Source organism: Molothrus aeneus, chromosome 18, assembly GCF_037042795.1.
Source record: "Molothrus aeneus isolate 106 chromosome 18, BPBGC_Maene_1.0, whole genome shotgun sequence".
NCBI classification, from domain to species: domain Eukaryota; kingdom Metazoa; phylum Chordata; class Aves; order Passeriformes; family Icteridae; genus Molothrus; species Molothrus aeneus.
Window position 1 is genome coordinate 6,337,791 of NC_089663.1, and position 24,239 is coordinate 6,362,029.

The 24,239-nt window shown below is 40.1% G+C and overlaps 2 protein-coding genes across 4 annotated transcripts; one reads left to right on the top strand and one right to left on the bottom strand.

Annotated features, from left to right (window-relative positions):
* Positions 1 to 224: 224 nt before the first annotated feature.
* Positions 225 to 6,371, bottom strand: UFD1 (ubiquitin recognition factor in ER associated degradation 1). Of its 3 annotated transcripts, XM_066562015.1 has the most exons (12): positions 6,265 to 6,371; positions 5,991 to 6,123; positions 5,243 to 5,275; positions 4,726 to 4,847; positions 4,284 to 4,414; positions 3,805 to 3,877; positions 3,256 to 3,324; positions 2,657 to 2,722; positions 2,327 to 2,374; positions 1,879 to 1,967; positions 1,412 to 1,493; positions 225 to 1,003 (listed from the first exon to the last, which is right to left on the bottom strand). In XM_066562015.1, the coding sequence occupies exons 1-12, from the start codon at positions 6,265 to 6,267 to the stop codon at positions 929 to 931; spliced, it is 924 nt and encodes a 307-aa protein (XP_066418112.1). In that variant the 5' UTR covers positions 6,268 to 6,371; the 3' UTR covers positions 225 to 928. The 3 variants fall into 3 exon arrangements, with proteins under 3 accessions (XP_066418112.1, XP_066418113.1, XP_066418114.1); XM_066562016.1 differs by lacking the exon at positions 6,265 to 6,371 and having other exon boundaries at positions 6,017 to 6,111; XM_066562017.1 differs by lacking the exons at positions 5,991 to 6,123; positions 6,265 to 6,371 and adding an exon at positions 5,814 to 5,926.
* A 433-nt stretch (positions 6,372 to 6,804) lies between these two features.
* On the top strand, positions 6,805 to 19,926 carry CDC45 (cell division cycle 45). The gene is made up of 19 exons (XM_066562185.1): positions 6,805 to 6,919; positions 8,200 to 8,259; positions 8,563 to 8,655; positions 9,104 to 9,241; positions 9,823 to 9,969; positions 10,899 to 10,954; positions 11,550 to 11,598; positions 12,201 to 12,262; positions 12,656 to 12,706; positions 13,559 to 13,678; positions 14,011 to 14,142; positions 14,523 to 14,621; positions 14,867 to 15,028; positions 15,235 to 15,373; positions 15,750 to 15,833; positions 16,293 to 16,411; positions 16,840 to 16,916; positions 18,200 to 18,266; positions 18,915 to 19,926. Exons 1-18 carry the CDS (start codon positions 6,869 to 6,871, stop codon positions 18,262 to 18,264), a joined length of 1,704 nt encoding a protein of 567 aa, XP_066418282.1. The 5' UTR covers positions 6,805 to 6,868; the 3' UTR covers positions 18,265 to 18,266; positions 18,915 to 19,926.
* The last annotated feature ends 4,313 nt before the right edge of the window (positions 19,927 to 24,239 follow it).

The following is a 24,239-nucleotide window of genomic DNA, read 5'->3' on the forward strand; positions in this document are numbered from 1 at the left end:
CACAGAACGGCCCCGGCCCGACAGCCAATGGCGAGGGGCGGCACAGAACGGCCCCGGGCCCGGCCGCCAATGGCGGCGCGGCTGCCGCACGGGACCAGCGCCGGCCGCAAGCGCCGGGCGCTGCCCGTGGAGGCGCTGGGGTCGCCCCGCAGCCCCCGGCTCTCGGTCGGTCCGAAAATCCCCCGGCCCTCGGTCGGTCCGAAATCACCACACGGGCACGCGGCTGGGAATGAGGAACTTTACTCGGGCTCGCAGGAGAGCGCAGGGTTGCACCCCGGTACGCTCGCCGGCAGACGAGAGGGCGCACAGGATATGCTCGCACCATTCCAAAGTGGCACCGGGCAGTGCAGATGGGTCCCTCCTGTCCCTACAGGTGCCAAGAGATTGCTACGCTACGTTATAGTATCTGAACTATTAAAAGGCATGTTATTAATTATAAATATAAAAAGCAGTTACAGGGGGTTTGCTTAGAATGATTAATAACCCAACACCTGAAGCTAAGCTCAAAGAGACTCCCTGCACTAAAATCCTGAACACCAAAGTCACCCTTCATTTGCACCACACCAAAAAGCTGATCTGAAATGGTGGCAAAACACATATAAAGGGAGGAAAATACCAAGCACAGAGCAACATGAGATCATCATCACTCAGGAGATGAAGGGAAGATGTAGTCTAAGAACCAGACCCTTAGGAAGGTAGGGCTTGTTAGTTTTGCTTCTCAGGTTTACCACAGATCTGCGTTCCCCTCTTTACAACACATACAAAAAGCTTCTTCCAAATTCCCAGAACTGACAGCTCTAAACATGAAACCAAAACACCTATGAAGCGCTCCTGTGTTGCAAAACGATCTCTCAACTGCAATCATCAAGATCCAAGATGCTGCAACTGTTATTTTATTTTCCCCCTAACTAGCTGAAGGTACCACAACTTAGGGCTTTCTTCCTTTCTTGCGCAGGGACTGCCCCTCTCCTGAAAAGGCAATAAAGCGGCTTCCAGACTCATCCTGGGAAAAAGAAAGAGAGGGGAAAAAAGGTTTTACCTCTTGGCTCACGGCTTGTGTGTGATGAAAGCTGAACAACTGTTAGCAAGAATACTCCATCAGAGCAGCCACTGACTGTAGACATTTCACATCCTTAATCTAGATAAAAATCACTTTCTTCCTGAAAATAAAATAGCAGCATTTTGGTGACCTTCAGCCAACTGGCTGAATAAACTGACACCAGGCCAATCTCTTTCCATCAGTAACAAGGACATCAGAGGCTGCTTCATGCAACTCAAACCATTCTAAACTACTGCCACTTTTTAATGGAAGCATGCTGCAAAAAAAAACAAGGGGAAAGAGAGAGGGACCGCAAATTTGGATCTTAGTTCTAATTCTGTGCAAAACTGGGGAGGATTCAACTTTATTTACCTCTTCCACTTTCTTGACCAGGGGACGTGAATTCCTAATGAATGTGATTCTACCGATCTTGAAGTCATAGTTGGGAATTCCTCTGGAAAAGAAGCATAAAAATATTATGTTTATATACTTTTGAATTGGACACAGAGAGATCTATTCTGAATTGGACACAGAGAGACCTCTTCTGTGTCTGTCAGTGTAATACTAACACTGACTGCACATTTTCATTTCTAAATAATTCTAGAGTTAAACCACTGAATTATTTTCTAAAGATTGCAGAAGTAAATACTCAGATACTGGAGTTTTTGTGGAAGCTTGGCCACAAGCATGTTTCCATTACCCTGTGGATAAGAAAGACTATTTTCTAAGGCAAGCTCATGACAAAATTAGTTTGTTTACATTGCAGGAGCAGGGAAAAAAACAGACTCTGCTCAAACACTCATCCTGCACTGGTTTACAAGTGAATGATACAGACATACCTTCGGATGTCTCCTGGTTTAATTGGTGAGGGACTGGGCTCCACACCTTTCTTCTTGCCATCCAATCTGTTTCCAGATCCAGAGAATGCCTGTGGATACATAACCAGTTTTAACTGAACTCGTGGCATTTGAAAGCACACTGCACAAAACATTATACCTGTAAAATCTTAGAGCAGTTTTTATTTAGTTTTTAAATTCAGCATGCTTCTTTTTGGTGCATATAAGCTGATGAATTGTGGGTGTAGGGGTCTGTTTCAGTCTCCCATCTGCCCTTTGCAGAGAGCAAGTCATGCTGCTCCTGGCTGTGATCACACAAAACAGTCACAGGCACTTGCCTGTTAAATAACAAGCATCTCCAAGAATAGGTACTAATATTTTGCAGTTGTTCAGCACAACTTTCCCTCGCCATTTTACAGCATTCAGAAACCAGCAGAACCAGGGCACTTACACGAAATCCTATATCGCTCACATATCCACTGTGGTCTGTCTCCACATCCTGAGAGGGAAAAAACAAGTTCATTTTGTTTCTGTTCTGACATGCACATGACATGAAAACAGTTCCAAGTATTTCTGACCAAACAAAACTTCAGAACAATCACTTTCCCAAAACAACAGTTGGTAAATATCAGTCTCCTAAGTAACACATGCAAAAGCTTTTGGTAAGTAAAATTTACCCCTAAGAACTAAAAAAAAAAATTATGTTGGCACTTACTGCTCCCCCCTCAATCAATAGTGACTTCTAGGGAATGGATTTTGGAAGAACAAAAGTTTAACATACTGTGGTCTCTTCGTGTTGTGCACTTCTTTCTGGTTCTTTGTATCCCAAAGGAGCATCAAAATCCACCTATTTACACAAGAAGCATGAAAAAACCCATGATTAATATTTTTCTTTAAATCATAACCTTTACACTTCTATTCCTCAAAACTCCATGAACTATTATCACTACGTTTGATCTAAAAATAACTAAGGTTTGGTTGTTAAACACTTAAACTCAGAACTAAAAAAAGACAAGCCTCCTCCTAGGAATTAACCTTAGCATGTAATGGAAACAGAGCAGTAAAACAGCTCCTCCACATTATCACTGAAATATGAGTCAAGACAAGGCTATTAAATAAAACTCAGATAAAACATGCCAAAGCTAAACATTAAATTCTGGGCTCTGCAGTCATCTGATGTACATGAAGTGCTAATCAGGATCACAGATGGGGTTACAAAGGCACATGAGCACTCCCAAGTGAGTCACCTTCCCTACCCCAGGGATTGCACCTTTCTTGCAGCATCAGCTGGGCTGGGTGTGCAGAGCTATCACTGCTCAGGTGCCTCTCCTCTTGGGAGGGCACAGTTAGGGCTGACTTTCCCAATCAGCTTTAACTTACGTTCATATCACACTCTATGATGGACACAGCCTTATCTGGTTTGGTCTCCATTACCCGAAGCTCGTAGATCTGAAACAGTCACAGATATTTGAAGATTGCATTATGTGTAAGGAAAGCACACCTAAACCTTTCCCTCCAGACCTGAAGGAAGTATTCTTTAGGTTGAGGACTCAATACTGCAGGGTCTCTAGAGAATTTAGAGGCAAAAGTTTTTAATTTAGAAGCCAGAGAACCCATTACTGTACCTTGCTACACTCTTAATGTACTTTAATCTGCATTTTTGAAAACAAATTCTGAATTTAGGATAAATTCTTTCCTTTGACTTGTAAAATCTTCAACAGCACAAGCATTTATTTTCTTGTGAGTCCAAAGAAACTTAACAGCTCAGAAAAAGACTCAGCTGACTCCTTTTTCCCCCCAATAGAAAGCCAACTGTGAAATCTGCCATGGGATTACTTGTCCAAAACACTGTATAGCTCTGGGTTGATTGTTTTAGTACCAACATCCAACAACTGAACTTAGTCTACAGCCCTCAACCCTACACTGTACCTTTTCATTGTAGTTGATGGCAATCACATCCCCAGTAGTTAGACAGGCAAAGTTCCTCAATGCATTTTCCAGTCTTTGGAGTATGTTAAGATGAAATATTTGTTTTCAGTACAACATCAAAACCTTAAAGTCACCATATTGTAGATCTCTAATCCTTAGTTTCTCAAACATGGTTTAAAAGTCATCAGTACTGCAGAAAGGACTTTAGGAAATGTTAGGATGTCTAAGTTCTTCAAAGGGACACTCAAAACTCATTGGATTTTAAGCCAACACTCCTCCTTCTTCAGACCACACTTTGTACCAACAGTTGACCACATCTCTGTACATGAGCTCCCCATCCCTCTTGTTTGCAGGAGGAGCAGCAGTGGCCATGTACTACAGGAAGTGTATGAGCCACACATGAAAAGCTCGCTCTGTTTGATCATTCCAGTTTGGAAGAAATTTTTTCCCCTTATTCCATAATTGAATAGGAAGGATACACAGCTTTGGGATTGGTGATGTCAAGAAAATCTGGACTTTGTGGCTGGAATTTTGAGTAAGTAGCAACTTGCAGATTCACACTCTCCACTTGCACCAAGCCTCCTTCTTCCAGCAGCAAATTCTGCATCATCTGCAAGAATGGAAACAAACACACAAAGCCCTATCAACGTGTCTGATGTTTTCAAATCTCTCTCCTGTATATATCAGCTCTTGTGTATATTCAATTTCAGCAAGAACAGTCCGGTGCGCATTAAAAGCAGTCTGCCTTGCTAAGTTAAACTTCTGCAGAAGGCAGCCTAAGCCAGAACTGAAGGGACCATTGTAGAACATGACCAGCAGAGACAGGCACTGTCAGGAAACATTCCACCTCCTTATTATTAAACTTGGCAACTTGCTAATCCTACTTTTCAGGTTCTGACACTCCGGCATGAGGCAGCTCACCCAGTGTGGAAGGTAACAGATGCCCTCATCAGCCACAAACTCCAGCACTCCACAGTGAGTCATTCTGTCTGAGTTCTTGTTGGTCAGCTTGAACAGCATGGGGTAAGTAATATTAAGGCGGCCTAGTGAGAAAGGAGAAAAAAGTTTTCTTTGTTAAAAGCCCCAAGCACATTGCTGAAGCTTTCAGAGATCAAACATCACCAAGAGAATGGGCCAGACCATAGGAGAGGATTCCCCTCACCCCATTATCCCAACTGCTCAAAACTACAGAGGAAGCAGGTACACAGTTCCAGTGTGGCACTGCACTCAGAACTTTAAATGCTCAGGGACCCCAACACTTCAGATGTCTGTACTTGAAGGCAGACAAGCTCCACGAATTCTGACAGAAAAAATACCTTCAAAATACATTTTTTAAACTAGTTATTATCACAGTGTCTATTTAAGACTTAAATAGATAACTAAAATACACATTTGTTCCTATTTCTAGTTGTTATTCCAGAATAAAGTATTCACTTACTGAGTTGATCCAAAGCTGATGGTGGCATAATTACTGCAGAAATGAATAAGAATGTAAAATTAGGAAAAGTACATCTGTACAAGAGTACATAACACACAATTTTATTCTTTCTTTCTCTAAAACCTCTTTCAAAAAAAGGGCAGATCCTAAATTATGAAAATTCACTTTTAGACAGTTCAGTAGAATCAGTCATGACAAATATCCTTGCTATGTGGAGATTATTATAATCAGGGAAAAATAAAAGAGAAGACAAGGTTTTACAATGCTTTTACTAAAAAGAAATTTTCCCAAAGCTAATTTTATTTGTTAGGGCTCACAGGTGCTCTTCAGACCATACCAACTCAAAACGACATAGCATTAGCCTGACAGCCTGAAAACTAAGTTGGCCAATCTATTTCTTTCTTTATAAAAATTAAATGTAGTGTAACACGGTGGGGAGGAGGAACTCCTTAATCATAACCTTCCATGGCTCACACTAGATACAAGATTATAAGAAGAAACTTCATAGATGAAGACTCTCTCATCCTAATACTCATAGACCCCGACTCACTTGGTAAACACATATAATTACCGAGCAATACAAGGGAACATGACCCCTCCTCCTTCCTCAGAGCCCGACTCAGGCTGCTCAGCACTCTGTCACCGTGTTTTCAATACTCCCGCTGTCTTGGCCAAAAGCTGCAATACTCGACACTATTTACAAACACTCTTCCAAGAGTTTATTAGTCAAAATAAAACATGCACATACTCTTCCCGCCTTTCTCCACATCTGACCTGTCATTAGGTCCGGCAAGCATGGATACCGAGAAGCAGCGGTACTGGGTTGAAAAACGGTTCTGGAACACCCGGGGGATGGGGTGGTCAAACATATTGAAAGAGAACTAGAGAGGAAAAAAAAACAACAACAGAGAAGAACGCACTCATCAGTATCTACAGCACACCGAGTGTCACCACAACCACTGAGGGCTCCTGAAGCGTCGCCGCCGTGACACAGCCCCTCCCCAGCGCTCCCCCGGTCTCACCATGGCTGCGGCGGCAGCGGGCGCTCCCTCCGGGCGGCCGGGCCGGGCCGGGCCGGGCCAGCGCCGCTTGTTCGCCTCACGGGCTGGGCCGGGCCCCACCCATGGCCCCGCCCCTCCCAGCGTGCCGCGCGGCACCGCCCACCCGCCCGGCCATTGCGGATGAGGGCGGAAGCCCGGCCCTCGCGCCCTCCGAGACGGCCATCGCCGGGAGCCCCTCCTGCCCGCTCGGCTTCTTTTCGATCACCGGGTGCTGATGGGGCCCTTCCGCCCCTTTTCCGGGCTCCTTTTAATGGCAAAGCAAGCAAGTCGCCCTTAGCAAAGATGGCAAACTCGGCGAAAACACCCGGTAGGGTGCTTCCGGCCGAGGCCCTCTCAGGATTGGCCAGCAGCGCGCATCGTCACCGCCTTCTCCGCATCCCATTGGCGAACCCCCGGAAAGGATTGGGCAGATCGCCCTGAAGAGGCGGGATGGGCGCGTTCCTATTGGCCAGCGCTCCGTGAGGCGCGGACCAATGAGAGGCTCTGGGCGCTGCTTTGGCGCCCAGTTTGAGCGGGCGCGGCCTGCGGCTGCCGCCTGTTCCCGCCGTGCGCGCCCATTCTCGCCATGTTCGTCTCCGACTGCCGCCGGGAGTTCTACGATGTGATCGTCACCCAGGTGCGGGCAGCGCGCCGTGACCGGCCCGGGCCGGCACCCCGAGCGGCCTCCCTATGGGCTCTCCCCGTTCTGGGCTGCTGCGGTTCCCGCCGCCTCACGGCGCAGGGTCGATGTGGGGCGTCCCCGGTCTGCCCGTGGTGGCCGAGGCGAACCGGCTGATGGGCTGCGGTGCTCTGGGGCGGTGCTGGCCCCGCTCCAGGGGCTGCGGGGCGGAGGTTGGCGGTGGGGAGCACCGGCCGGGCGGCCGTGCTGAGCGGGGGTGGGGGGGGTCCGGCGGTCACCAGGGTGGCAAAAATCCCGTTCCCGGGTGCTAAAAATCCCTTTCCCGGATGTTTTCCCCTTCCCTACCCTTGGGAACCGAGACAAAGCAGCGTCAGTGCCGTGACGTCTTGCCAGGGTTTTTACTTATGGATCGCCTCCTTCCGCAAAAGTGTTTTTGTGCGTTCTGGATCTTATGTTTAACAATGACATCTCTGAATTGTTTATTTTAATATCTTTCTAACCCTTTTGGTGTTATTTGCCCAGACGCTAAATGCCATTTTCTGTCATCTTTAATGGTTTTCCTGCAATCTTGTAGCACATCTGTTTGCTACTTGTATTTTTAACCCAGGGTTTGCTTAACTCCTTTCACTCTGGTAAGGTGGTGAAGCTTTTGTTGGGCAGTCTCTTGGCATTTCTGCCAATGAAATTACATTACGGACTGTGCAAACGAAAGCATTTATCTTAATATCTCCAGCTGTGAGCAAGATCTCAAAACACCCTTCCCCTACTAAAACAACACTCTCACAAAACAAACAAAAGCTTAACCAACCAACCTGTACCTCCCCCCTCCAAAAAAAATACCAGCCAACTTTGATTTAGGTGAAAGAATTTATTTCTTGAGTTTCCTTGCTCTTGCTTTTGCTACAGATTTTTTTTTAGTTAAACTTGGAGATCTGTGCTGAAAACAAAAGCCATTCTAAACACAATGAAAATAATTGTAGGGCTTGACTAGGTGTGAAACTTCAAAAGGATGTGAGGTTCAGAGGAGTTTGTGTAATTACATATCCCTAAAGGAGCTGACACATTTTGGATATGTGGAGTTGCTCGTTTTTAATATTGACAGATATCCAAACTGATTTGGTTGGTTTTGGTTGTGGTGTCCATCCAAAAGCAATCTTGTTTTATGCTTATGATGATGCCTATCTGAATTTTTGGTGACTCAGTGTTCTATGCATTTCATGTACCAGCATGCTTTATTTGGCACCTACATTAATGCCATTATTTTGTTGCTTTTACAGCGTGTTCTTCTTCTTGTTGCTTCAGATGTCGATGCATTATGTGCTTGTAAAATACTCCAAGTAAGTCTTGGTTCATTGTCACTGCAGGCTGACCACATGAGAAAATATGCATGCCCTGGGATGCTGTACATGGGTGTGAACTGGGGAGAGGGGGAAGCTTTAATCTGCTTTTGTGGCCTTTGCTTCCATGAGTTATAGCACTGAAAACTGGTGATTCACAGTCTCAGAGCTCATGTAGATTTGTCATTAGGGATGGGATGTCTTTGTTTTAAGGGTTTGTGTGGAGCAGAGTCATAGCCTGGTGTAGCATTGCAGAGAGGCCGTTTCCCCTCCCCTCTGCTCACAGCTGTTCCTTCCTTGCAGGCTTTGTTTCAGTGTGACCATGTGCAATACACACTCGTGCCAGTGGCTGGGTGGCAAGAGCTTGAAACTGCCTTTCTGGAGCATAAAGATCAGGTGAAAAGTACTGGGAAATTTTTGAGCTGCAGCTCATCTCTTGTAAAGATAAACTGCTTCCCTCCCCCAATTTAAAATATCAACACCTAATCTCATTATTTTTAGTGGTTTCTTAAAGCTGTGGTTATATTTTAACACACCAGTAATAAATTTCTCAAGTTTTTAACATCACCTCCAACAAATGTGCAATAATGTTGATGGAGTCAAATGAAGTTTGCACAAATTATGAGATATCAAGGTGCTGGTATTAAATGTCCAACATCCCTGAATTATGTGCTTTGCCTTAAAAAAAAAAATCTACCTCATAGACATCAAATATCAGAAAGTAAACCCAAGTTTTGGCAATGATGAGTGCTCTGTAGGTTTTGTAAATGTATTTTCAGTTTTCCATGTTTCCTGGCAATTTAAGTAATGAGTTTCTTGGTTTTTTATCTGTTTTTGATTGCAGTTCAAATACTTTGTACTTATTAATTGTGGTGCCAATGTAGACCTCTTGGAAATCTTGCAGCCTGAAGAAGACACTTATTTTTTTGTATGTGACAGTCACAGACCGATCAATGTAGTGAATGTTTACAATGACACACAGGTAAAAGCTTTTCTTTCATAAAAACCTCCCCAGAGTGTGGTGGTGAGCAGTGTAGTGCTTTTCTGTGTTTGCAAAACTGGTTAGAACATTAGCTTGTAGGTCAGAAAGCAGCATTAATAAATAAATATTTGCAGGAGTAATGTACATGACCAGAAAAAATCCTTTTTCCAGTAGTGAAATCTCTAATGTCAGCAATGTGGTAGTGGTCAGTAGTAAGCACCCGTTAATCTTTTTGCTGTAAATCAAACTGCCATAAATCAGAGGATAAACATCCCTTCAGAATCTGACATGTATTATGTCTCAACATCTAGCAGCACCTAGAATTTAAAGTATTAAGCACAAATTATTTTATTTTAACAAGCATTAAAATGATAATGTTTTCAATAATGCTCTAACAAGGGAATGTGAATTTTTACTCTTATTTTCAATAAATCAGTATGGTATTTGTATTAAAAACCAATGTTTTGTTATTCTAGCAGTTAATACAGCCTAAATGAATTTTTAGTTTCTTTTCTAAGTAGGAGTGCATTTTGCTCACTAAATAAGATAATTAGTCTAAAATACAGTTTTCTCCTTGCTAGATTAAGCTGTTGGTCAAGCAAGAGGATGATCTCGATGTTCCTGCTTACGATGACATCTTCAGAGATGAGGAGGAGGAAGAGGAAGAGGACTCAGAGAATGAAAGTGGTGGCTCAGAGCCCCTGGAGAAGCGCAGACGTTTTGAGGAGGTTTGTTCACTGCTGTGTTCTGAAAGGAAGAAAAAGAACACTGCTATTACATATATTTTATGTCATAATTATATTTGAGCTTAAAAGTTGTGTTCCATTAGATCACCAATCCAAGTGCAAGATTTAAAAATAATCTATAACAACAGGTAGTTTCACATAAATAAAATATTTATTTACCTGAACTACACAGAAATATTTTCTCCAAATAAAAAAAACCTGTTTGAATTTACTTATGCATAATTCTTTGTATAATCAATGAACTGGAAAGATCCATCTCCTGATATGTGCTGTGGGCTTGGCAGTCTAGCAGTAGAAGTTGTTTAGATATTAACTCCTTTTACAGAAAAACTGTTTGAGAAGATATAAGCTCACAAATAGTTTAGCAATGCATTTTATCTGTGCTTATAACAGTAAACTAACAAAAGTCTAATAAGTGTACACATGAAATTTAATTTGCCATGTTACTTGTAGCATATTTTCTATTTATATTACAAAAGCAAACAAAGGCATGAGACCGGCAACATTAAGGGACAACTAAATATGAAGACATCCTTAGATTTAATAAATATTTCATGTTATCTTTGTTATCTTCCCATTAGCATTGGACTTTTTTTTCCTAGTAATTTGAAAAGGCACTGCCTTAGCCAAAGAAGCTATCCAATTCAAAGGAAGATTACAAATACACAAAAGCTTTTCTCAGATCTGTTAAATATTTCACAAAGATCTTATGTGTGCTCCTTGGCAGTATTTTTGGTAACACTTTTCTCATTACATATTATTAATGGCAATTTTTTTTTTTAAGAAGAAATATTTTTAATGAAAATTTTAATTACATTTTTAAAATTAAAGTTTAATAATTGATGTATTTAGATGCTCATCTATTAGAATATTTTTTCTTGCTTTTTAACATCCTGGAAATTAATTTACAGGAGGTAATAGAGAGGACAATGAAAAGGAGACAAAGGAGAGAATGGGAAGCACGCAGGTGTGTAAATGGGTTTTTCTTATGTTGCTTCTTTTTCTTTTATTCTTCAATTAAAATTGTGTTAAGAATTCAAACACAAGATAACAAACTGTGATTTGCAAGATGCTTTGGTTATAATTTTGTTTAGAAAGTTGAGAGAGATATTTCATATATAAAGATAAATTGTTTAAATGGAGGAAATTGTAAATAATAATTTAAAATTTGAGTACCAGTAGATGCATTGGCTCAGTTCTAACAGCTGTAATGTTCTTATCTTGTCTGTCTTGGGGTGAAATTTGTCCTTCTATTTTCTACTTTTACAATCCCACTGTAGTCAATAGGAATGAGCAGGAACAAATCAGATAAAATGGGATTTGAGGAATGATAATGTAGTTATTTTTCCTTTTTGCTTTATGAGTACATTTCAGTGTGGTTTCCACATTGTTATTAAAGTCTAATTGCCTTGCAGATAAACAATTTCTAGCCTAAGTTTAATATTCTTAATTGCTTAAATGAAATTTAAATATTAATCACCATTTCTGGCTTATTTTTTTTAAATTTGCTGTAATGACCAGTTCCCCACTTATTCAAATCTGGATTTTTTTCCCCATTTTAGACGAGAAATTCTTTTTGATTATGAACAATACGAATACCATGGAACCTCAGTAAGTATAAACTCTGTTTGCCATAAAACTTTAAGGTGACAATGTAAATGTAATTGGGCAATGTTCAATGTTATAATTATCTATTACAATTATATAATTATCTAATAATACTATTCAATATAATAATGTTATTGCACCTTGCATTTCTGTATCTTATTTTTATATATATGATGCAGTTTATATATATAAGTAGTTTAACTTAGTTGAATGTTTTATGGCTTTTTTTCAATCTTTGCAAGGGTATCTATCTATTTACAAAATACTGTCACAAAGAGGCTTGAGCATGTAGGGAGGTTGTTGTCTTTCAGAGTGTCAGAATATCCCAAACACAGCACTTAGGGCATCAGACTGTTCTTTCTGTCATTTGACCTCTCTGATTATTTACATTTAATTGTTTGCTTTATGTATAATGCAGTTTTACAGAGCTCACTAGAATATTTTTCTTTCTTATTAGTATCTTGGGAAGAAGCTGGCAGATTGTCAGACTGCAGGGTGGTTTCTAGGCTTTAGGAACGTGCTAGGACTTGGCAGATTGATCTGTTCTGTTTGTTTAGTGAACTGTGTCTTGTGTTCATTTGTCCTTTTGCTTCTCCCTCTTGCAGTCTGCAATGGTGATGTTTGATCTGGCATGGATCATGTCTAAGGACTTGAATGACATGTTGTGGTAGGTTTCCATCATCATTTTCTGTACAGGTTGGAAGCTTAAACCTGCCACAAAGGCAGGCAAGATTTCCCAAGATCATTTGATTTCATTTTGAGATTCCAGTTTCTTTTGGGAGTGGATACTTGTCGTCAACCAGAGGATGCATCTGTTTAAATTAATTAAAAGCAACAACAGATTTTGCATGGAAAAAGGGAGATTGGTACTGTATGTGTATGTCTGCAAAAGAGGGAATAGCAGTAGATAACTTTGTCATTAACTTCTCTGTACTGCTGGAAAATAATGTTTCTGATTTGTTCTGTTACATAATTAGAGGGTTAAATATAATATACTCTATTGGAATATTTGTTGGTTTAACCTTTTTTTTCTATTTCTTTTTTTCCCAAAAAAATTTAGGTGGGCTATTGTTGGCCTAACAGATCAATGGGTCCAAGATAAAATCACTCAGTAAGAAAGTTTTTTTTAATCTTTTTTATCCTTATTCTTTTTTTATTTATTTGTCTATCATTTAAATGGGTTTTTTTTGGGAATAGCTTGCAGCAATTAGTAGAGATCAGGAAACGTAAGGGTTTTATTATAACAGATAGAAGTAATTAACAGTGATATTAAATATATTAATGCCTGAATGTGATCTGTTGCCTTCCAAAGATAGGAATGTGTTTATTTAAAAAATTATTTTCTATTATTTAGAATTTTTAAGCTAACTTTGTTTTTCACCAAATTATAAATCAATCACTTCTGATCTAGGAGGAAATTGTGTTTAATGGTAGTTTACCTGAGCATAAACTTGATACAGCTTTATTAAAGGAAGAAACTTTTGTGTTCTGTATCCTCAAGATTCCTTTACAGTTTTAGATAACAAGTTTCAGATATTTTTTCCTCTTTTTTTATTTTCTACTAGATATGATCAGAATTCTAATATTTTAATTCTGGTGTTGTATTTTTACTAATACATGGACATTTTAAAATAGATAAGTGTAATAGTACATTGCACTTACCTTGTAATATGCTACAAGATATTTCTGATTTCTTTGGTCAGTCTATTGTTTGGTTTTGTAGTATTATTTTGTTTTGTTTTGGGTTTTTTGTGGTGGGTGTTTTTTTTTTGTTTTGTTTTTCAATTTTAATTGCCTGGGTAAAAAGATGAATATTGAAAAAACATTATTTAACGAGTTGGGAGGGTTTAAAAATGTATTTACAGTTTTCATGCTGCAGACTTTAGGAAGCATTTTTATTTTCTTGTAATCAAGAACAAAAATTCGCAGGCAGAAGGTGAAGTGACAGGTTGTTTGTGTTCAGGATGAAGTACGTGACTGACATTGGGGTCCTGCAGCGCCACGTCTCCCGCCACAACCACCGCAACGAGGACGAGGAGAACTCCCTGTCCATTGACTGCATGAGAATTGCATTTGAGTATGAGTATCCTTCAAGAAGCTCTGGGGTGAATCCCTCTGGAGTTTTTATCTAGGGAAAAAAAAATGCCAGCACCATCTCTGCTGAGAATTGAAATAAATAAAGGGAAATGTTTTATAGTGGATGGATCCCTGTTTCAGCTGCTCACGGGGCTTCAGTTCAGCTTAACCTTTCAGAGCTGGTTACAAATCACAATTGCTACTCTTGGGTTACCTCACCTGAGCTCCTCACTGCATTTTATGCAATATGTAGGGGCAGCTGAATCCTTTCCTGCTTGTGGAGTTTGTAGGGTCAGAGGATATTTGTGTTTGCAATTATTTGCCCTAACTCCTGCTCAGCCTGCGCCTGGCACTGTACCAGCACTGGTCTCTCTATGAAAGTCTCTGTAACACCTGCTACACCTCTGCCAGCCTCAAGCTTTGGTCTGTGCAAGGGCAGAAGAGGCTCCAGGAGTTTTTGGCTGACATGGGGTGAGTTAAAAAAATTTGCATCATTTTTTTCAATGGCTTACAGGAAAATATTCAGAATATAGCTTGCAAGTACTCAAGCTGTCAGCTTTTAAATATGATTGTGGGGCTCTGAATAGGTGGCAGTGTCTCTGAGTTACACAACTTGTGTATTGGTTTACAAGGAACATTTGCTGTATGCTTTTATGGAATGGCAGCTCAGTAAAGTAACCTCTGCTTCCTTGTATTCACTTTTCAATGACTGAAAAATCAAATGCATGCAAATTTAGTCGGACTTAACCTTGTTAAATTATCTAATAATTTTTAAAGTCATATGAGAAAAAGCCAAAATACTTGTTTCTTCTGGCATACCTGTCAATTAATTTTTTTCCTTCTGTTCTTAGTTTGCCCTTGAAGCAAGTGAAACAGAAGTTTAATTCCATGGACATGTCTTTGAAAGAAAATCTTCGGGAGATGATTGAAGAATCTGCAAACAAATTTGGGTAAATTGTTTTAAATATAAATGTTTTATCTGAAAATACTTTTCAATTAAGTTCAAATATTTTTGTATGACGATGATCTAATATTGTTTTAAAAATATGATTCTTAGATTGACAAAGTAACACTGGATTTGTTGCAAATGTTAGTATAAGGTTTTTCTTCATGTACTTAAGATTAACAAACTGGGGAGACAGCTGGTCACTGTTGATAATGTTAATGAATTTTCTGGGTCTGTTTCATTTTGCAGAATGAAAGATTTGCGAGTTCAGACTTTCAGCATTCACTTTGGCTTTAAGAACAAGTTCTCAGCAAGTGACATAGTTTATGCAACAACTTCTCTCATGGAGAACATAGAGAAAGAGGGGCCTGAAACAACAAATTTCATTAAGGCTTTGGACAGTCTCTCCAGGTACTGAAAATATGCCTCTTCAGTATTTTGCAGTTTTATTTAGGGAAATGTATTGGGATTATGGATCTAAAATATGAATTGTTGCTTCATAAGGTATTGAATTAAAAAATCAAAATATCCCTGTGTGAATAGTATTTTGATATAATCTTTACGTGGAAAACTTTATTGTACTAAGGAAGTGTCTATTTTTATTCTTTTTGTTGCAGAGGTAACCTGGACAAGCTACACCAAGGACTGGACCTGGCCAAAAAGCAGCTACGTGCCATTCAGCAGACAGTGGCCAGCTGTATTTGCACCAACCTTGTCATTTCCCAGGGGCCATTTCTTTATTGCTCCCTCATGGAGGTCAGAATTGTGTATTTGGGCTCTCATTTGACTCTCCTTTTTGACTGTATTATCCTTGAATAACAGTTGCCCTAAGTGCTTGGCACAGCAAGAATTACTCTGTAAGAAAGAACCAATATCTCTGTACTGTGCAGTCCTCTGATGGGTCAATATTGACATTGCTCTGAACTCCCAAAGGCAGAATCACCCCTCCTAAAGGGGAGAGGGCTTTAGGGCTTTGCTGCCAAGCTGGGTGAGCTCAACCTCCTGTATTGAAATGGTTCTTGGTAATGTTCTTTGAGCCACACACAGCTTCTAGACTTGTTAGTAGATAATAAAACTAAGTAAGAGTAAGAATCACCTTGGGCTGTCATTGAAATATTTTTTTTTTCCCCAGGGCACACCAGATGTGAAACTGTTTTCCAAACCAGTGTCTCTATGTCTGCTTAGTAAATACTTACTGAAATCCTTCGTTTGCTCTGTAAGTAAATCAAAAGCATTTGACTCACAAACTTCTGGCTGATGTAGTACTTACTGTTCTGTCAGATACTTGCAGTTGATTATTAAAAACATTAGAGGAAACTATTAATAATTTTCTGCTGATTGTATGATTTTAACATATTTGTGAATGCTGCTCTAGGGAAGATACTTATCTGGAGACTTCATAGCATTGAGTTTTCATTACCAAGATAATAACAATCTAAACATTTGTGTAATTTTGTAAGTTTTGAGGGAGTACATCACTGAAATTTCTATTAGTCCTTAAAGTGACTTTTACTGTAAGGAACAGTGAATTAAGATATCCTGTAAAGAAACCACCTTCTTTGAACTGCAGAATATCTGTATCCTTAGGTGGCTATTTGTAATGCTATTTCACATGGAGAGCTGATATTAAATTGCTTTCTGACCCCGTGTAACAAAGAGGCTTTCTGACTTCCAGACAAAAAACAAGCGCTGCAAGCTGCTGCCCCTGGTCATGGCTGCACCCATGGATGTTGAACAGGGAACTGTGATCATGGTGGGGATTCCTCCAGAGACAGAAAGCTCAGACAAAAAGAAGTAAGCAAAGTGTTTACAAGTTCTAAACCTGTCTCTGAAGCAAAAATATCTTTCCTGTACTATTTAACACTGATTATGTTGACTTGAATGGTCTCCTTCTTAGAAACACACCTTCTGTATACTGTGTGCATGGGGTACTTTGAGAGAGGATACAGATCTTCAAGCAGGATCTTGCAATCCTTGCAAGGTTTTTCTTTTCCTTCCCTCTTAAAAGAGGGAAATAGTTCACTATATGGCCCATGACTTCATTTCTAAAAGCCTCCAATGTAAAAATTTTTGCAAGTGAGTGAGGTGCGTGTTGAATACACAGCACCTGTAAAAACATCTGGAATCCATTTCCACCTCTCAGCCAGGAAAAAGTTCCTTGCTTCTACCTCAGTAAACATCCTTTCCCGTGACACTCATCCGTATTTCTGCTCCTGCCTCAGCTTTTTTGGAAGAGCCTTCGAGAAGGCTGCGGAGAGCACCAGCTCCCGGACGCTGCACAACCACTTCCAGATGTCCAGTGAGTAGCGGGGCCCGCAGGGGGCGGTGCCGGCACGGCCCGCGGGAGGCTCGGCCACTCTCAGAGCCTGCCTCCCGCGCAGAAAGCGCAGGGCACCCAGCCCGTGCACACAGCGCAGGGCACCCAGCCCGTGCACACAGCGCAGGGCACCCAGCCCGTGCACACAGCGCAGGGCACCCAGCCCGTGCACACACCACAGGGCACCCAGCCTAGGCACACACCACAGGGCACCCAGCCCGTGCACACACCACAGAGCACCCAGCCCATGCACACACCACAGGGCACCCAGCCTAGGCACACACCATAGGGCACCCAGCCCGTGCACAAAGCACAGAGCACCCAGCCTAGGCACACACCACAGGGCACCCAGCCTAGGCACACACCACAGGGCACCCAGCCTGTGCACAAAGCGCAGGGCACCCAGCCTGGCTTTCTCAGACAGTGTGTGTTCTGCATGCCCTGATGGTTTGCACATGTGCACTTCACAGTCCTTGATGTTGTCTGTGAAGGCTTTAAATTTAGCAGCGTGGTGTTGATGGGACACTTTAGCAGTGAAATCAGCCTATCTTGCACATGCTTAAAAAAGAGACAGGCTTTTTAAACAGTATCTATCTATGCCTGTTGAACATACTCAGAAATATTCTTAGATTTAAGTGCCTGCTCTGTTGTGGAGTGAGCACCTGTGGTGTTTGCAGAGGTCCCAGGACGAGGGAAGAGATGAGAATCTTGACTCCATGTTTCAGAAGGCTGATTTATTATTTTATTATATATATTATATTAAAAGAAAATTATATACTAAAACTATACTAAAAGAATAGAAGAAAGGATTTCATCAGAAGGCTGGCAAGGAATAGAAAGGAATGATAACAGAAGCTTGTAACCCTCGGAGAGTCCGAGCCAGCTGACTGTGATTGGCCATTAATTAAAAACAATCAACATGGGCCAATCAAAGATCCACCTGTTGCATTCCACAGCAGCAGATAATTATTGTTTTTCTTTTCCTCTGAGACTTCTCAGAAGAAAAATCCTGGCAAAGGGACTTTTCAGAAAATATCATGGCGACAAGGACCTGCAAATTAGTTTGCTAATATTTAAGCACAAGATAAACAATGTCCTTTGCATTTTGTTCAAATTTGCTTCTCCTTCTTAAAGATGGGTAAGAATACAAATGGGTATACTCAGGCTTATTGTTCTTCAAGAGAAGATACCTGGTATATCTTCTGGTGATATCTGGTATATCTGTCAGTTATTTGCATCCTGTAATAAAATATTTCATATTTTAGTAATTGAATTGAAAACAGAAGATCGGAGTAAGTTTCTGGATGCACTCATTTCTCTCTTGTCTTAAAGGTAAGACACTATAAGGATTACTTTGAAAATTATTATAAATCTAGTAATGTGCCACTATCTGTAGAATATTTTTTTAAAATATGGCTACTTTTAGTGAAAATATAAATTGAAGCTGAGAGTTTCTTACAAAGACAACTGTTTTCCTTTGGAGGAGGAGGCAGACAATGTGAAAGCAAAATTTTTTCATCCTGAAGAGATTTATTTAAGTTTCATCATCCCTGAGCTTCTCTGTCATTGTTCCTAACTTTTTGTGGCTTTTTAACTCATGGTGGAAAAGGAGTTTGTGTTGTGAGAGAAATATTGGTTAATTGTAGCTGATCCTCTGTTACTGACATTTAATTCTGATGGCTTCTTTGAGCTCAGGATGGAATTTTGGCCACAGCAGTGCCACTGGCTTTGATGTTAATGCAGAATTTGCATTTCTCTTTCCCAGTGTTAGGGTTGTAGCCTAGGTTGGTGTGTAGTTTTTACCTGGAACAGAGATGGGGATGTAAGAATTTGTTTGTAGTTGTCAAGTAGCTGCACACTGGTCCAAAGCAGCTTGTTAGACAGCAGAGGCATGCATGGCTCACAGGATTTCTACATCCATTTGTTCCTTTCTTTACCCTCTGCCTACTGATTGTTTTGTCTTCTGCTCTTGTTATGCAGTGGTGCCTTTTGGCTCCGTGTGCTGGAGGCTGAGGATGAGACCCTCTGAAATGGTTTTGGATGTTCCAAAGTTCATGGTGCTGCAGTTTTGGTGTGTCTTAGGTACTGGTACAGGCCTGGACTGGTGTTTTTATGCCTTTTGGGAGCCCAAAGGGATTTTGAGCTCAGCACAGAGATATTGAACACATCTTTTTCTAAGCATCCTACCCTGATAATGGCAAAGGCTGTCATCTGGTGTTTGTACATTGGATTTCTATTTATCAAGCCTGCTTTTATTAGTAGATGTACTCTTGTGATGTTCAGTTGTTGACTGATAACAAAAAATAGGTTTTGAAATTCCATATTTATATTACTGTTCAATTGTACTTTTAAAATTGTCTTGAATGCTTTTTATTTTTTTTATCAAACTATTTGAAACTCTCCTTGAAGTTCTAGAATGCTGAAAATGTTTTTTAGTATTATCAGATTGAAGTCTTGTAGTTTAATTGAAAGACTTGTTTTGTGAGAGGAGTTTTTAGATTTCAGGGTTTTTAAAATCCAAATACTGAGTAACTGCCAAATACCAAATGAAAAATCCAGGGAATGCCAGCATCAATAAAGCCTTTTTAGTCATGCATTGTGATACTGTATTGTCACTTGTAGCTTGACTCTGGGAATAGTTTTCCTGAAAGGAGGCTGAAGTACTATGATAACTCTGTGTAGAGTGTAGCACTATAGATATTGACAGAGTAGCTTACCCTGTTCCATAGCAGATTTCATTTTACTTTGGCCATGTGAAATGGCTCCTTGGCCTTACCCTGCTGTGTATATGTGTACATGTGGAATGCTCTTCTACTTGAAGTGTTTGTCTGAATTCACTGTGACTTCAATGTTTTCATGTATTGTAACAAATACGTAGAGGTTATCTATCATTACATCATTCTTTGTACATATTTTAATACAGATTAATTTAATATTAAATGTGATTTAAATGTAGCCAACCGCAACATAATTAAACTATCTATTTTTATTCAAAGAAGAAGTTTGTTTGGGTTTTTAAGAACTTTTTAATATGTTGTCACCTTATCTGAATAAAATCCCCGTGCCAAGCTGGCATGGCCAAAAAATGTGCTTCCTAAGGCAAAGCAAAGCTGCCTTTTGGTTTTGAATGCTTACTAGGTAGTATTGGCAATAAATTACATTGTCCCTTAGCAGCTCATTTTGGGGTTTACAAAACATACAGAAATTCTGTCACTTTTCTGAACTACCTTGCTGGGCTTTAGGTCTCTGGAAATGGAAAGTTTCTGCTGTCTTTTGAACAAATAGAGCCAGGCCAATTAATATGTAAATGGTACAAGTCTCTGTGACAGTGGAGTGCACTTCTAAATATTTTCACTTTATCTGTCAGCTGCAAACTGCTGGGTGAATTAAATCAAATCAGATAAATGTAGGAAATTAATTTATTTATTACAAAATAATCTTTGCCATCTCTGCAGTATTTAATGACTAACTACTTCAGCCCTATCATATATTTAAGACTTCTTTTACTAGGTGACTTTCATGTTTTGAAAAAATGGACAATAATGGCACAAGCACCCTTTAGCTTCAGCATGTTGTGTCATACTGGGAGAATGAGAAGTGGGAGCTAATTTTTATGCTGGGATGTGTTTTTGATTGTTTTACTGCCAGATTCTTCAACCAAATGTGTGTAGCATAAAACAAACTTTCCTTGTCCCTCCTTTACTGGTTTTGTTGGTTGATTGGTTTTTATTGATTAAGGTTCAATTTTTCCCAAGATCTGGAAATGCCCAGAATGCTTTTGTAAATTTTAGAATTGATCAGCTGTTGAACTGATTCCCAGGTCATCCACATGTTGCCATAAATCAGTCAGGAGTGTGGAATGCTGTGTAAAAAGAAAGTTATTAAATCTACATGGACACCTGAAGGAGTCTCTGCCAATAGATAAAAATTTGGCATGTCAGCATTTTACAATGTGGGCAATAGAATCCAAGGTTCCTTATGTAGTTTATTTTAGGCTACAGAATTTGTTGGTTAATATATTAATGCTACCTGGAGAATAATTGTGTGAAGAGATTGCAAAGCAGTTTCATTCAGCAGCAATAACTTAATGGTTTGAGTGGCCCATTGAAATTTGTGTAGATTGGGTAAAATGGTCACTTGACATCTCTGCCTGAAGAGATAATTATGCTTTTGATTGATTATCCCAAACAGAAATTGTGGCTCTAATGACTCATTTTGAAATAGAGCACTGAGAAATCTGCTTACCCTCTGAAATGTACAGTCATATTCCACCTAGCCATGTCTGAATGCAAATAGAAACATTCCCTAAGGATTATACTGTAGCTGCAGTAACTCTTCCAGTGTTTGCTTGCTGTAATAGCAGCCTCCTAATCAGTTCTTTAAATATTTCTGCTGCTGCTAATCTGAGAACAATAGCAGTATAAAACAAATCCCTTAAAATGTTTTAGTTTTCCTTTAACAAAATAAAATGTCGAAAATCCTTAAATACCAAAGTACTGAAGCAGCTGAACAAGCTGATTTATGCCATTCCTGCTCAGTGATTCATGGCTGGGTTCTTTATGGAGTGATAAATTTAAACATAATTGGAATTGCACAGTAAGGACCTGATTTGATTTGAAGTGAATCCTCTTTTATGAAAGAATTGTGGTGACTTAATAGACTTGTACTTACCAATATCAAGGTTGCATATTGGATAAGAATTCTTACCTACTTTCCTATTTATCTTTAGGAGAAAAAAAGAAAATGAATGAATGTTACAGCTTCCTTGTATGAAAAACCTACAGAGTCTGTGCCAGTTTGACTGTGGCAATAACAGCCACAGGGGGAGGCCAGTGGGCTTTGCTCAGTTCTTGGCCTCTAATGTCAGAAGTAGGTGCTGGGGAAGGGCAGAGAAACAAAGCAGCTGCATTTGATGCTTCCTTCCAGACACAAACAAGTGCTGGCCCAGTCCTTGTGCCCAAGGCATCCTGAGCCAGGTGAGGTTTCTGTGTGTTTGGTCACTGTCAGTGATTATCTGGGAATCTGCATTCACTTCCTCCTGGATCCTTGCAAAATTCTACCCTGTGCAGTGTTTTGTGGTGAGCAGATCTGCAGCACAGCTAGATATTGTGTGAAAAACTAAACCCTATGGAACAGTGTAATAGTGCTGGTTGCTCTTATTAATGGAAGTTAAAATCTCTACAATGATTTCTAAGCAAATTATTTTGCAAACATTCATTATTTTTACTTGCTATTGTAAAACCTTTTGCAAGAAAGGACAGAAAATATTCCTGGCTTGAATATTGGGAGATATTAGGGGATTATGCCTTGATCTACAGGAGTATGTTTGTTTATCATCAGACTTTTATGCTTTGGTGCTTAGATGAAAATACAGTTGGTCCTACATCAATAGGGGCTCTAGTTCATGAGCCATATCACATTTAGCTACAGTACCTGCTCTTTCTTCCCACTCTTCCCTGTGAGTACTCCCTTAGAGCCTACTGCTGCTATGGCAGGAGCAATAAATCAGAGGTATTTCAGAATCTGAGGGTTTTAGCTGCTCTATCAGCAATTTGAGTTTATATTAGTAAGTAACAATCATCACTTGTAAACCTGATAGGATCTGAGGCAGCCATTGCAGCCTTAAAATGCTGAATGGTTTGCAGGAGAGCTGTTTGACTGTTCAATTAAATCCCATGTACTCTAGAGAACTGAGGCAGGAGAAGAACCTTAGAATTGTCATGTTTGATCATCTTTCATGCTTCAGTTTCACTTTTTCCACTCCTGTTTTCAGGACAACATTTCCAGTGCTCATCTGTCCAGAAATACAAGAGAAATAAAACTTTACATCACTCTAATCACTAGTCTGGAGCACCCCAGTTGTAAAGTCCAGAAGAGGAAGTTTTAAAATCAGTCTCTTTTGTACAGCAGCTCTTTGAAGATGGTTTTGTTGTGTTGAATTGGCCTCTCAGGGTGTGCTGACTTGTAAAGAGGGGAGCAGTACAGAGCAGTATTTATTAAAAAGGAAATGTAGTAATCACAAGTGAGGAGGAATCAAAACATAAAACACCAGGACTGTTCTCATGGCAATAAACAGCATCATTTCTTGATTTTATGGGTACATCTGTCAATCAATGGGTTTGATTCCCTCGTAGAAGGAATATTCTTGAAAACATTCCTCTGAAATTTCCTTTGTGAATAAGTCTGGCTTGAGGAAAAGAAAGCAGTGAAATGTTTGTTTCTTTAAACGGAAAAATTGAAATCCCTCTTGGCACTTGTGTACCATTGTTGGCTTCAAGGTGGTACTAAAAGTTCCCTTGGAGCAGATTCAAGAGCTGAAAAATGTGCTGCCCAGGGTGGAGCTCAAAAATGCCACCTTTATGTACAAGCATTTGGGTTATAAACACAGACTTAGCAGGAAATATTGCAGAACATTCACTAGGGAAAGAAAATTGTGGGAGCTTTTTATTTCAGACTGGGTGCCATTCTTTTAAAGCATTTGAGTTTTGATTTTTGGCATTCAGAAGGTGGCAGAATTAGAGAAGACACACAAAGGTCAAACATGTTGAAAATAGGCAAGAAATGCCTAATTTCATGCTACCTAAGCTCATGCCATCCCTGGGTCTGACAGAGCAGAGAATGGGGGTTCCCCAGTCACTGCTGCTGGGTGATAAAATCATTTTGGCTTCCTCTGCCCCCTCGAGGCACTTGTGGCTGCTGGTTCTTATCCTGGCATGTGTTACCTTGACTTGCTGTCTGCTCCATGGTGTGCATCTGGGCAATGCACTAAAATCTCAATAGCCAGAGATAAAGACTTGTCTGGTAATTTGATATCACAACAAGCACTCAGCAGAGTTGCTGATGCATGATATTCTCAATGAGCTGAAGGCTCACAAGTCATTCTGAAACCAGAATTAAGACCAATCCTGTAGGAATTTATGGGCAAGCCTAATCATATCTTAGGAACTAAACTAAGGTAAATGTATACACAAGCTGTATCACAACATAGTTCCTTCCAGTGCTGGATCTCAGGTTATTTTATTAAGAGAACAGGGAATTTTTTTTTTTTAATCCTTGGTTCAACAGCATCCTTCTCTGAAGTCTTTGCCACCTGCTTAAGAGCTGTAGATGACTTTTCTGGGTATTCCTTCATGTTAATGACTAGGTTGCCTATGTTAGACAAGCACCATGACATTCTGGGTCCTTTGTTTTCTTTTCAAAACCAGTTTTAATTTAGATTATTCCTTTCTGGCCCTTGCAAAAGAGATAATACTCCCTTACAACAAAAGGGTGCTGTCTTTTATAGCACTTAGAGTCACCTCTTAT